General features: G+C 54.6%; 1 protein-coding gene across 2 annotated transcripts in view; it reads left to right on the top strand.

Moving 5' to 3' along the window:
* The window catches only part of LOC122923405, a 48967-nt gene extending 41450 nt beyond the window's left edge, over positions 1–7517 (top strand). Inside the window, exons 7-10 of one of the 2 annotated variants that reach the window (XM_044274206.1) lie at positions 2371–2439; positions 2539–2691; positions 7112–7192; positions 7279–7517. In XM_044274206.1, coding sequence (XP_044130141.1) covers positions 2371–2439; positions 2539–2691; positions 7112–7192; positions 7279–7310 — 335 coding nt within the window. In that variant the 3' untranslated portion in view covers positions 7311–7517. The remainder of the gene's footprint in view (positions 1–2370; positions 2440–2538; positions 2692–7111; positions 7193–7278) is intronic. The other variant, XM_044274205.1, reaches the window with a different exon arrangement.
* Positions 7518–12305: the final 4788 nt, after the last annotated feature.

Raw genomic sequence — 12305 nt, 5'->3', positions numbered from 1 at the left:
TATATTACATCCTGACCTTCCCCCCGGTTATAGTACATCCTGACCTCTGTAAGCCCTGTACTGGGGTGGGCTCCCTAGGATACAGCAAAGTCACGAACAAGGAAAGCAACTCCACCACCAGCTTTTGCCAAAACAGAATTTTACTAACATGTGATAATAAACACAACCACAAATGCTGAGAACATAAAATACATTTACATACACCCAGCCCAAAGGCTGAGACCCCTGTGTTGCACAGCATGGCGCCCCCTGATCGATGCCGGAGAAGATTTTGCGGTAATTTACCTACTGGCAAGCACAACTAAAACTGCCTTGCCGTACCTATTATTATCCTGAAGCAAACACGAACAATTGTTTGGGTGTCACGGCGGACGTACACTTAGTATCAAAGATAACACACCAACCAGGCTCTGGACGAGAGACAGGGGAAGGGTCACCTCCTAGCTTATCCCTGACCTCTTTCCCTGCACTGCTCAGCCCACAGCAGACCTTGAAGGTAGGTGTACTAGTGTCCTCCAGCCTGGGCTAACAAAAACCCTGAACTCCATAAGATGGTGAAGTGGGGAGATAGGAGCAATCTGCTTGCACAGAACCTGGATTGACAAGAAGACACAAACAACCGAACAAGCAATGACACTTATCTCTGAGAGCAGGAACAGACAGCCAACCTTCTCTCCAAACTTCCCAGACAGAATGAACAGTATAATCCGCTCAGGGCACTGGGCAGTGTGCTATTTAACCTAAAGACCCCACCCAGTGCACCTGAGAGAGGCGGATACAGCACTGCTCCAAAGAAATCACTAAACTCGTGCTGCTATCCTGGCTGACCTCCGCACATGGTCAGAGTGGGGCATGACATTGGGTGCTTAGTACGGGTTAGCCTGCGGTGCAACACACAGTTGACAATCTTACCGTGCTCTATAGTATTTCCCCTCCCATAACTAGTCCGGTAGAATGTGCCTGATTATTACTCCTGAGCAAAACGCAGAACTAGATGGAGTTCGTGGGGGTGTTTATCAGCTCTCAAATGTGCAATGTCCCTTTAAGTAATGGAGTCTTTGTAGTAACAGTAGCAACACTTTAGGCCTAACACAAAGCAGAGACCCTAACTAACTAACTACATGCCTGGTCTAAGTCTCTATGCGCCAACACTGCAGTGAGGTGCGTGCACGATCTTACCGACCCAGGTCTGCTCTTTATCCACTGATGACTCTGAACCGAACAACCAGTCTCTCCAGCAAACATGAGGTCCCACAGGGTATGCAGCTCGTTCCTCAGTTATTATCAGCCTTCCTGGAGTCAATCCTCCTTTCCCTGGACAGGTTATGGGTCTTGGACAACGATTAACTTCACTCAGCTGCGGCTGTGATCACTGAGGGGTCCTCTCACTCTTGGATCCATCCAATTCTCTGCTCACACACAGTTCCTCAGTCTCAGCTTGCTTCTAAGATGGCTGCTGCTTCTTCTAGCAAGTTTTCAAGCCACACCTCCTTTGAATATTCAGATATCTGCAGTCTATTAGCTGTGTTTAAGAAACAGCGGCATCTTGTGGCCAAACAGCAGAATATCAGTCCTGATCATTTAACTTAATACACACAGTGTTCAAACAATGAGAGCTGTTTCTCAATCTCCCACCCGGTTATATTACATCGTGGTCTCTGGTCCCCCCCCATTATATTACATCCTGGCCTCCCCCCTCAATTATATTACATCCTGACCTCTGAACCCCCCTTCCCCAATTATATTACATCCTGGCCTCCCCCCCCCCCCCCGCTATATTGCATTCTGACCTCCCCCCGGTTATATTACATCCTGGCCTTTGATTCCCCCCCCCCATTATATTACATCCTGGCCTCTCCCTCATTATATTAAACGTTATATTACATCCTGACCTTCCCCCCACCATTTATATTACATCCTGGCCTCTGACCCCCCCCCCCCCCCATTATATTACATTCTGGCCTCCCCCCGTTATATTACATCCTGACCTCGCCCCCGGTTATATTACATACTGGCCTCTGATCCCCCCCCCCCCATTATATTACATCCTGGTTTCTCCCTCGTTATATTACACGTTGTATTACATCCTGACCTCCCCCCCATTAATATTACATCCTTGCCTCTGACCTTCCCCCCCCCCATTATATTACATCCTGACCCTCCCCCCATTAATATTACATCCTTGTCTCTGACCAACCCCCCATTATATTACATCCTGACCTCCCCCCCATTAATATTACATCCTTGCCTCTGACCAACCCCCCATTATATTACATCCTGACCCTCCCATCCCAACTTAATATTAATTACATTCTGTTCTGGGACTGTTGGGAGTTGTAGTTTCCTCACTGACCCCTGTTTTCTCCGCAGAAAGCTCCTTGTCTTTAGATAACTCGAGTTTTCCAGCATCGACCCGATCGGTGCGAGACGTTCACAGCGGTAAGTGGGGGGTCTGAGGGTGGGGGCCGTGGTTTAGATGACGTGTGGGGGCAAATGGCCGAACCTCTTCATGTGATGTTAACTGTTTGCTTCCCACAGGAAGTGACGGTGGTGCCAATCCTGACTCCAACATCTATGATTTTCCCAGACCTCACATATACCCTTCCACCCAACCTGCTGCGGCACCTGATGCTGCTTCACCTGCGTCTCTTGTTCCCTCATGGGGAGATGGAACAAGATCTTTATTTCCTGGTAAGCTCCTGTGGTCCTCCTCCTGTGCCACCTAGCGCCCCTGTGCCACGTGTCCCCTAGCGCCCTTGTGCCACGTGCCCCCCTGCACCTGTGCCATCTGCCGTCCCTGGACCTCCTACTGTGCCACCTGCAGCCCCCGCACCTGTTCTACCTGCTGCCCCTGCACCTCCTCCATCACCTGTAGCCCCTGCACCTGTGCCACCTGCCGCCCCTGTACCCTCTCCTGTGCCACCTGCCACCCCTACACCTCCTCCTGTGCCACTTGACGCTCCTGCACCTCCTCCTTTGCCACCTGCATCCCCTGCACCTCCTTCCTCCTTCTGTGTCACCTGCAGCCCCTTCACATGTGCCACCTGCTGCTCCTGCACCTATTCCTGTGCCACCTGCAGCTCTTCCTGCACCACTTGCCGCTCCTCCTGCACCATCTACTGCTCTTCCTCTAACACTTTTTCAGTTTGCTGCTACTCCTGCCGCCGCTCCTCCTGCACCTCCTCTTGCCGCCGCTCCTCCTGCACCTCGTCTTGCCGCCGCTCCTTCTGCACCTCCTCCTGCCGCAGTTCCTCCTGCACCGTCGCTCCTCCTGCACCTTATCCTGCCACCTCTCCTCCTGCACCTTCTCCTGCCGCCGCTCCTCCTGCACCTTCTCTTGCAGCTGCTCCTCCTGCACCTCCTCTTGCCGCCGCTCCTCCTGCAGCTGCTCCTCCTGCACCTTCTCTTGCAGCCGCTCCTCCTGAAGCCGCTCCTCCTGCAGCCGCTCTTCCTGCACCTTCTCTTGCAGCCGCTCTTCCTGCACCTCCTCTTGCCGCCGCTCCTCCTGCAGCCGCTCCTCCTGCAGCCGCTCCTCCTGCACCTTCTCTTGCAGCCGTTCCTCCTGCACCTTCTCTTGCAGCCGCTCCTCCTGCACCTTCTCTTGCAGCCGCTCCTCCTGCACCTTCTCTTGCAGCCGCTCCTCCTGCACCTTCTCTTGCAGCCGCTCCTCCTGCACCTTCTCTTGCAGCCGCTCCTCCTGCACCTTCTCTTGCAGCCGCTCCTCCTGCACCTTCTCTTGCAGCCGCTCCTCCTGTACCTTCTCTTGCAGCCGCTCCTCCTGCACCTTCTCTTGCAGCCGCTCCTCCTGCACCTTCTCTTGCAGCCGCTCCTCCTGCACCTTCTCTTGCCGCCGCTCCTCCTGCACCTTCTCTTGCCGCCGCTCCTCCTGCACCGTCTCTTGCCGCCGCTCCTCCTGCACCTTCTCTTGCCGCCGCTCCTCCTGCACCTTCTCTTGCAGCCGCTCCTCCTGCACCTTCTCTTGCCGCCACTCCTCTTGCAGCCGCTCCTCCTGCACCTTCTCTTGCCGCCGCTCCTCCTGCACCTTCTCCAGCCGCTGCTACTCCTGCACCTTCACTTGCCGCCGCTCCAACTGCACCTCCTCCTGCCGACGCTCCTCTTGCCGCCACTCCTACTGCCGCCCCTGCATTACTTGCCAACTCTGCACCGCCACCTGCCTCCCCTGCATCTATCTCTTCTTGTGCTACTAGCCAACTCTGAACCGCCACCTGCCTCCCCTGCACCTCCTTCTGTTCTACTTGACGCTCCTGCACCTCCTCCTTTGCCACCTGCATCCCCTGCACCTCCTTCTGTGTCACCTGCAGCCCCTTCACCTGTGCCACCTGCTGCTCCTGCACCTATTCCTGTGCCACCTGCAGCTCTTCCTGCACCACTTGCCGCTCCTCCTGCACCATCTACTGCTCTTCCTCTAACACTTTTTCAGTTTGCTGCTACTCCTGCCGCCGCTCCTCCTGCACCTCCTCTTGCCGCCGCTCCTCCTGCACCTCGTCTTGCCGCCGCTCCTTCTGCACCTCCTCCTGCCGCAGTTCCTCCTGCACCGTCGCTCCTCCTGCACCTTCTCCTGCCACCTCTCCTCCTGCACCTTCTCCTGCCGCCGCTCCTCCTGCACCTTCTCTTGCAGCTGCTCCTCCTGCACCTCCCCTTGCCGCCGCTCCTCCTGCAGCTGCTCCTCCTGCACCTTCTCTTGCAGCCGCTCCTCCTGCAGCCGCTCCTCCTGCAGCCGCTCTTCCTGCACCTTCTCTTGCAGCCGCTCTTCCTGCACCTCCTCTTGCCGCCGCTCCTCCTGCAGCCGCTCCTCCTGCAGCCGCTCCTCCTGCACCTTCTCTTGCAGCCGCTCCTCCTGCACCTTCTCTTGCAGCCGCTCCTCCTGCACCTTCTCTTGCAGCCGCTCCTCCTGCACCTTCTCTTGCAGCCGCTCCTCCTGCACCTTCTCTTGCAGCCGCTCCTCCTGCACCTTCTCTTGCAGCCGCTCCTCCTGCACCTTCTCTTGCCGCCGCTCCTCCTGCACCTTCTCTTGCCGCCGCTCCTCCTGCACCTTCTCTTGCAGCCGCTCCTCCTGCACCTTCTCTTGCCGCCACTCCTCTTGCAGCCGCTCCTCCTGCACCTTCTCTTGCCGCCGCTCCTCCTGCACCTTCTCTTGCCGCCGCTCCTCCTGCACCTTCTCTTGCCGCCGCTCCTCCTGCACCTTCTCCAGCCGCCGCTACTCCTGCACCTTCACTTGCCGCCGCTCCAACTGCACCTCCTCCTGCCGACGCTCCTCTTGCCGCCACTCCTACTGCCGCCCCTGCATTACTTGCCAACTCTGCACCGCCACCTGCCTCCCCTGCATCTATCTCTTCTTGTGCTACTAGCCAACTCTGAACCACCACCTGACTCCCCTGCACCTCCTTCTGTTCTACTTGCCAACTCTGCACCTCTTCCTGTGCCACCTGCACCAAATCCTGTGCTACCTGCACCTCTTCCAGGGGCACCTGCACCTCTTCCTGGGCCATCTGCCGCCGCTGCTCCTCCTGCACCTCCTCCTGCCGCCGCTCCTCCTGTGCCTCCTCCTGCTGCCGCTCCTCCTGTGACTCCTCCTGCGCCTCCTCCTGCACCTTCTCCTGCCGCTGCTCCTCCTGTGCTTCCTCCTGCCGCCGCTCCTCCTGTGACTCCTCCTGCGCCGCCTCCTGCACCTTCTCCTGCCGCTGCTCCTCCTGTGCCTCCTCCTGCACCCGCTCCTCCTGCACCTCCTTCTGCACCTCCTCCTCTCGCCGCTCCTGCCTGCACCTTCTCCTGCCGCCGCTCCTGCCTGCATCTTCTCCTGCCGCCGCTCCTCCTGCCGCCGCTCCTCCTGTGCCTCCTCCTGCCGCCGCTCCTCCTGTGACTCCTCCTGCGCCTCCTCCTGCACCCGCTCCTCCTGCACCTCCTTCTGCACCTCCTCCTCTCGCCGCTCCTGCCTGCACCTTCTCCTGCCGCCGCTCCTGCCTGCACCTTCTCCTGCCGCCGCTCCTCCTGCCGCTGCTCCACCTGTGCCTCCTCCTGCCGCCGCTCCTCCTGTGACTCCTCCTGCGCCTCCTCCTGCACCTTCTCCTGCCGCTGCTCCTCCTGTGCTTCCTCCTGCCGCCGCTCCTCCTGTGACTCCTCCTGCGCCGCCTCCTGCACCTTCTCCTGCCGCTGCTCCTCCTGTGCCTCCTCCTGCCGCCGCTCCTCCTGTGACTCCTCCTGCGCCTCCTCCTGCACCTTCTCCTGCCGCTGCTCCTCCTGCACCTCCTCCTGCACCTCCTCCTGCCCCTTTTCCTGCCTCTTCTCCTCCTGCACCTTTTCCTGCCTCTGAGCCTCCTGCACCTCCTCCTGCCGCTGCTCTTCCTGCACCTTCTCCTGCCCCTTTTCCTGCCTCTGCTCCTCCTGCACCTCCTTCTGCCGCTGCTCCTCCTGCACCTCCTCCTGCCCCTTTTTCTGCCTCTGCTCCTCCTGCACCTCCTCCTGCCGCTGCTCCTCCTGCACCTCCTCCTGCCGCTTCTCCTTCTGCACCTTCTCCTCCCACCACTCCTCCTGCACCTTCTCTTGCAGCCGCTCCTCCTGCACCTTCTCTTGCAGCCGCTCCTCCTGCACCTCCTCTTGCCGCCGCTCCTCCTGCACCTTCTCTTGCAGTCGCTCCTCCTGCACCTTCTCCAGCCGCCGCTCCTCCTGCACCTTCTCCAGCCGCCGCTCCTCCTGCACCTTCTCCAGCCACCGCTCCTCCTGCACCTCCTCTTGCTGCTATCTGCTGCTCCTGTGACCCCCTTTTCCTGCTTTTCTGTGCCTCCTGCTGCTCTTGCGTCCTCACCTCTTTCTGTGTCTGGCAGATGCTGCTAGGGGGTGGGACTACATGCCAATGGAGCAGCTCGGCTCCCAGAATCCTGTGCAGTGCTCTCTGTGATGGAGGCTCCAACACATGGTGATGGCAAAACACCCCCAAATCCTGTAGCGGCCCCTATCAGAAAACGATTGCACCCCCTGAAGAGATTCCTTGTGTAGAAAGTCAGATCTGGGTGTGACTGGAGGATAGGACATGATGTAGAATAGTGAGCGCAGCATTGGATGTGACTAGAGTAACAGTCTTGTTATGTGGTAGGTGTGGAGCCGCAGCGCATGTTGATGACCGATATAAACGTCTACGACACTCCAGTCCCCATGACCTCACAGAGGCTCGCAGGTGGGTGTCTGCTTGAGCGGTGCAGGTGGGGGAGTATGTAGTGTAGGCTCTGCCTCCTGCTGTAACGTGTGCTTGTCATTCCTCAGGGCTGGACACAGCTGGAACATCAGATGCCTAGAATTCTGGATTACTGGAGAGAATTACACAGAGGTCTGCTCCACCTGCACACCAGGCACATAGGGTGCAGATTTCATGGCGGGGGTGTCAACTCTGAAGATGTGAAGGGGCAGGACTGCAGCAGAGGACTGTGGTGTATGGGGGGGCTACTAAGGTCTGCGGTGTAGAGGAGGGGGGCTGCAGAGGACTGCAGTGTAGAGGAGGGTGTGGCTGCAGAGGACTGCGGTGAAGAGGAGGGGGGCTGCAGAGGACTGCGGTGAAGAGGAGGGGGGCTGCAGAGGACTGCAGTGTAGAAGAGGGTGTGGCTGCAGAGGACTGCGGTGAAGAGGAGGGGGGCTGCAGAGGACTGCAGTGTAGAGGAGGGTGTGGCTGCAGAGGACTGCGGTGAAGAGGAGGGGGGCTGCAGAGGACTGCGGTGTAGAGGGGGGCTGCAGAGGACTGCGGTGTAGAGGGGGGTGCAGAGCGCGGTGTAGAGAGGGGGCTGCAGAGGACTGCGGTGTAGAGCGGGGAGCTGCAGAGGACTGAGGTGTAGATGGAGGGGCTGCAGAGGACTGTGGTGTAGAGGGGGGCTGCAGAGGGCGGTGTAGAGAGGGGGGCTGCAGAGGACTGCGGTGTAGAGAGGGGGGCTGCAGAGGACTGCGGTGTAGAGAGGGAGGCTGCAGAGGACTGCGGTGTAGAGAGGGGGCTGCAGAGGACTGCAGTGTAGAGAGAGGGGTCTGCAGAGGACTGCGGTGTAGAGAGGGGGTCTGCAGAGGACTGCGGTGTAGAGAGGGGGTCTGCAGAGGACTGCGGTGTAGAGAGGGGGTCTGCAGAGGACTGCGGTGTAGAGAGGGGGTCTGCAGAGGACTGCGGTGTAGAGAAGGGGGCTGCAGAGGACTGCGGTGTAGAGAGGGGGGCTGCAGAGGACTGCAGTGTAGAGAAGGGGCTGAAGAGGACTGCGGTGTAGAGGGGGGGCTGCAGAGGACTGCGGTGTAGAGGGGGGGCTGCAGAGGACTGCGGTGTAGAGAGGGGGGCTGCAGAGGACTGCAGTGTAGAGAAGGGGCTGCAGAGGACTGCGGTGTAGAGGGGGGCTGCAGAGGACTGCGGTGTAGAGGGGGGCTGCAGAGGACTGCGGTGTAGAGAGGGGGGCTGCAGAGGACTGCGGTGTAGAGAAGGGGGCTGCAGAGGACTGCAGTGTAGAGAGGGGGGCTGCAGAGGACTTCAGTGTAGAGAGGGGGGCTGCAGAGGACTGTGGTGTAGAGAGGGGGGCTGCAGAGGACTGTGGTGTAGAGAGGGGGGCCTGCAGAGGACTGCGGTGTAGAGAGGGGGGCTGCAGAGGACTGCGGTGTAGAGAGGGGGGCTGCAGGGGACTGCGGTGTAGAGAGGGGGGCTGCAGAGGACTGAGGTGTAGAGAGACATTTTGGGCAAGATAAATTTGCGGCCTTTGCTGCATTTCTGGCAGTCCAATACAAGCGTTAAATATTGCTGTTATATTCTGGTATTAAAAAAAGACCCATTTTGGGCAAGATAATACATTTGCGGCCTTTGCTGCATTTCTTTTTTTATATAATTGACTGTTTATTAAAGTATTTGTAAAGAAAAAAACGGAACATACAAGAGTAATGCCATTTCTGTACAGTATCCAAAAATAATAGACATATGTACTATGAGAGAAAGCAGTAAATCACCCAAACACAGATGATCCCCAAAGTAGTATAGATACGGGATCAAGTGAACATGCAATAAATCTATTGTAGATGAATAACCGCTTTAACAAATCAACGTCTAGTATAGGGCTAGCATCAACCCACCGAATGTGGTGAAAACAACCAGCAGATACCAAAAAGAGGGGGGCGGACTAAGACAGGACAAGACACAAAAGGGGAAAGATGCCAAAGAAGCAACGGTTAAATACTACGTAAGTGTGTCAATATACACATCCCAAGGCCGCCAAATACTATCGAATCGTCCAAATTGATTTGTCATAAGGGCAGTTAGATATTCCATTCGCCTAACATCCATAATACTGGCAGTAAGGTCAGAGCGAGTAGGTCGGTCCTGTCGCTTCCAAAAAGTAGCTATAAGGTGTCTGGCCGCTGTCAGTATATGAAGTGTCAGTAATAGGGTATGCTTTAAGGTTGTAGGAGGCATATTCAACAAATAGAGGTAAGGATCTAAGGGAAAGTTAATATCAGTCGGCTGTAAGAGAAGTCCCTGCGTTTCTTTCCAAAACAGCAATATGAGGGAGCACTCCCAAAAAACATGACAGATCCCAACCCCGACCTACACCTCCAACTTCTGTCTGGTAGGGTTGAAATGTCTTAGCAGTTGAGGAGTGTGGTACCAAAACATTAGGATTTTATAGGCGTTCTCCTTGTGTGCGGCACAAGTAGAAGTCAGCGCTGTCCTTTTCCATATTAGCTTCCATTCTCCCTATTCACGTCTCCCACTAGGACATGTATGGGTGTCTAGGTATTGTGGAGGGGAAGAAAGAATAATGTCAATCTCAATAATGTAAAAGCCCCTTAGTTGAGTCCGAGAGTTTACATAATCTTTCGAACATCGTCGGCGTAGATACCTGATTGGCATTGAATAGTGTTGTGAATACGTGCTGTATTTGCAGATCTGGAGGGCTCTGACAGATTGTATGTGGCTTTAAGGGTGTCAAAACGTATGATCCTAAAAGTTCTATAGTCTACGATGTCTACAAACCGGAACAGCTTATTGGAGAACCACAGCTTGAAAAAGGATGGCAACAATGGATTAAATATAAAGGGCATCATGGAAGACTTATCAGAGACTAAGGGGAATATTTGTCTGCAATTGCGGTATTTGATTAGTTGGTAGTTGATACCATAGTAACGCATTTGGGTGTACTGGTGCAAGCCATAGTTTTTCTATCTCCATCCATCTGGAATAGGCAAAGAGTTTTGTCCAGGCAGGAATACGCCTTAAATGCGTCGCCCAATAGTATCTAGTAACATCAGGTACCCTAATCCCTCCTTTGTCACCACCAGACATCTGAGAAGCTCTGACAGACGTCCTTCAGAACCTCCTGCTTGAGGTTCTTTTGTTTTGCTTTCGTTTTCTCATCTCGTTAGCCTCTCTCAGCTGTCATGTAGTTGCACTGATTGCATCCCTTTAAATCCCTCCCCATACTGCATCACTTTGCGGTTTATACAACTTCCTGGAGTGTGTACATGCTGGATGCTCCAACTGAGTCTTCTACAGATAAGTCTGTTCATTGATTTGTGTTTTCCTGTTTGCTTGATCCTGGGTGACCCTGACTCCCTCCGTATTTAGTGTAGGGAGCCGGTGGTCGTGTCCCCTCACTATTATAGGGTTTGCAGGTGTCACTCAGTCTAGGTACGTGGACATGCAATTTTCTATCATAGAGATCTTTGCATGGGCTGAGAAGACAGGGAGAGTTTCAGGGCTTAACCGCCTCAGGACCGCCGTACGCAGGATTGCGTCCTGACGGCGGCCCTGCTCTTCTGGGTGGATGCATATACGCGTCCTCCCGCGAGAGCAGAGATTTCCTGTGAACGCGCGCACACAGGCGCACGCGCTCACAGGAACGGAAGGTAAGCGAGTGGATCTCCAGCCTGCCAGCGGCGATCGCTCGCTGGCAGGCTGGAGATGTGATTTTTTTAACCCCTAACAGGTATATTAGACGCTGTTTTGATAACAGCGTCTAATATACCTGCTACCTGGTCCTCTGGTGGTCCCTTTTGTTTGGATCGACCACCAGAGGACTCAGGCAGCTCACTAAAGTAGCACCAAACACCACTACACTACACTACACCCCCCCTGTCACTTATTAACCCTTTATGACCCACTGATCACCCCTGATCGCCCCATATAGACTCCCTGATCACCCCCCTGTCATTGATCACCCCCCTGTAAGGCTCCATTCAGACATCCGTATGATTTTTACGGATCCACGGATACATGGATCGGATCCGCAAAACGCATACGGACGTCTGAATGGAGCCTTACAGGGGGGTGATCAATGACAGAGGGGTGATCACCCATATACACTCCCTGATCACCCCCTGTCATTGATCACCCCCCTGTAAGGCTCCATTCAGACGTCCGTATGATTTTTACGGATACATGGATCGGATCCGCAAAACGCATGCGGACGTCTGAATGGAGCCTTACAGGGGGGTGATCAATGACAGAGGGGTGATCACCCCATATAGACTCCCTGATCACTCCCGTCATTGATCACCCCCCTGTAAGGCTCCATTCAGACGTCCGTATGATTTTTACGGATCCACGGATACATGGATTGGATCCGCAAAACGCATACGGACGTCTGAATGGAGCCTTACAGGGGGGTGATCAATGACAGAGGGGTGATCACCCATATACACTCCCTGATCACCCCCTGTCATTGATCACCCCCCTGTAAGGCTCCATTCAGACGTCCGTATGATTTTTACGGATACATGGATCGGATCCGCAAAACACATGCGGACGTCTGAATGGAGCCTTACAGGGGGGTCGCAAGTTAGTGGAATATGAGACTTTGTAAGAAAAAATTTTTTAAATAAAAATTATCATTTTCCGCTAACTTGTGACAAAAAATAAAAAGTGCCCATCAGCGAATACCTTAGGGTGTCTACTTTCCGAAATGGGGTCATTTGTGGGGTTTTTCTACTGTCTGGGCATTGTAGAACCTCAGGAAACATGACAGGTGCTCAGAAAGTCAGAGCTGCTTCAAAAAGCGGAAATTCACATTTTTGTACCATAGTTTGTAAACGCTATAACTTTTACCCAAACCATTTTGTTTTGCCCAAACATTTTTTTTTTATCAAAGACATGTAGAACAATAAATTTAGTGAAAAATTTATATATGGATGTCGTTTTTTTTGCAAAATTTTACAGCTGAAAGTTAAATTTCGATTAATAACAAAAAAAGTTTAAATGTCAGCAGCAATGAAATACCACCAAATGAAAGCTCTATTAGTGAGAAGAAAAGGAGGTAAAATTCATTTGGGTGGTAAGTTGT

The sequence above is a fragment of the Bufo gargarizans genome, unplaced genomic scaffold (assembly GCF_014858855.1).
Source record: "Bufo gargarizans isolate SCDJY-AF-19 unplaced genomic scaffold, ASM1485885v1 original_scaffold_1577_pilon, whole genome shotgun sequence".
In the NCBI taxonomy this organism is placed as follows: domain Eukaryota; kingdom Metazoa; phylum Chordata; class Amphibia; order Anura; family Bufonidae; genus Bufo; species Bufo gargarizans.
Note: the sequence above shows the minus strand (reverse complement) of the source record. Positions and strands in the feature narration are given on the sequence as shown.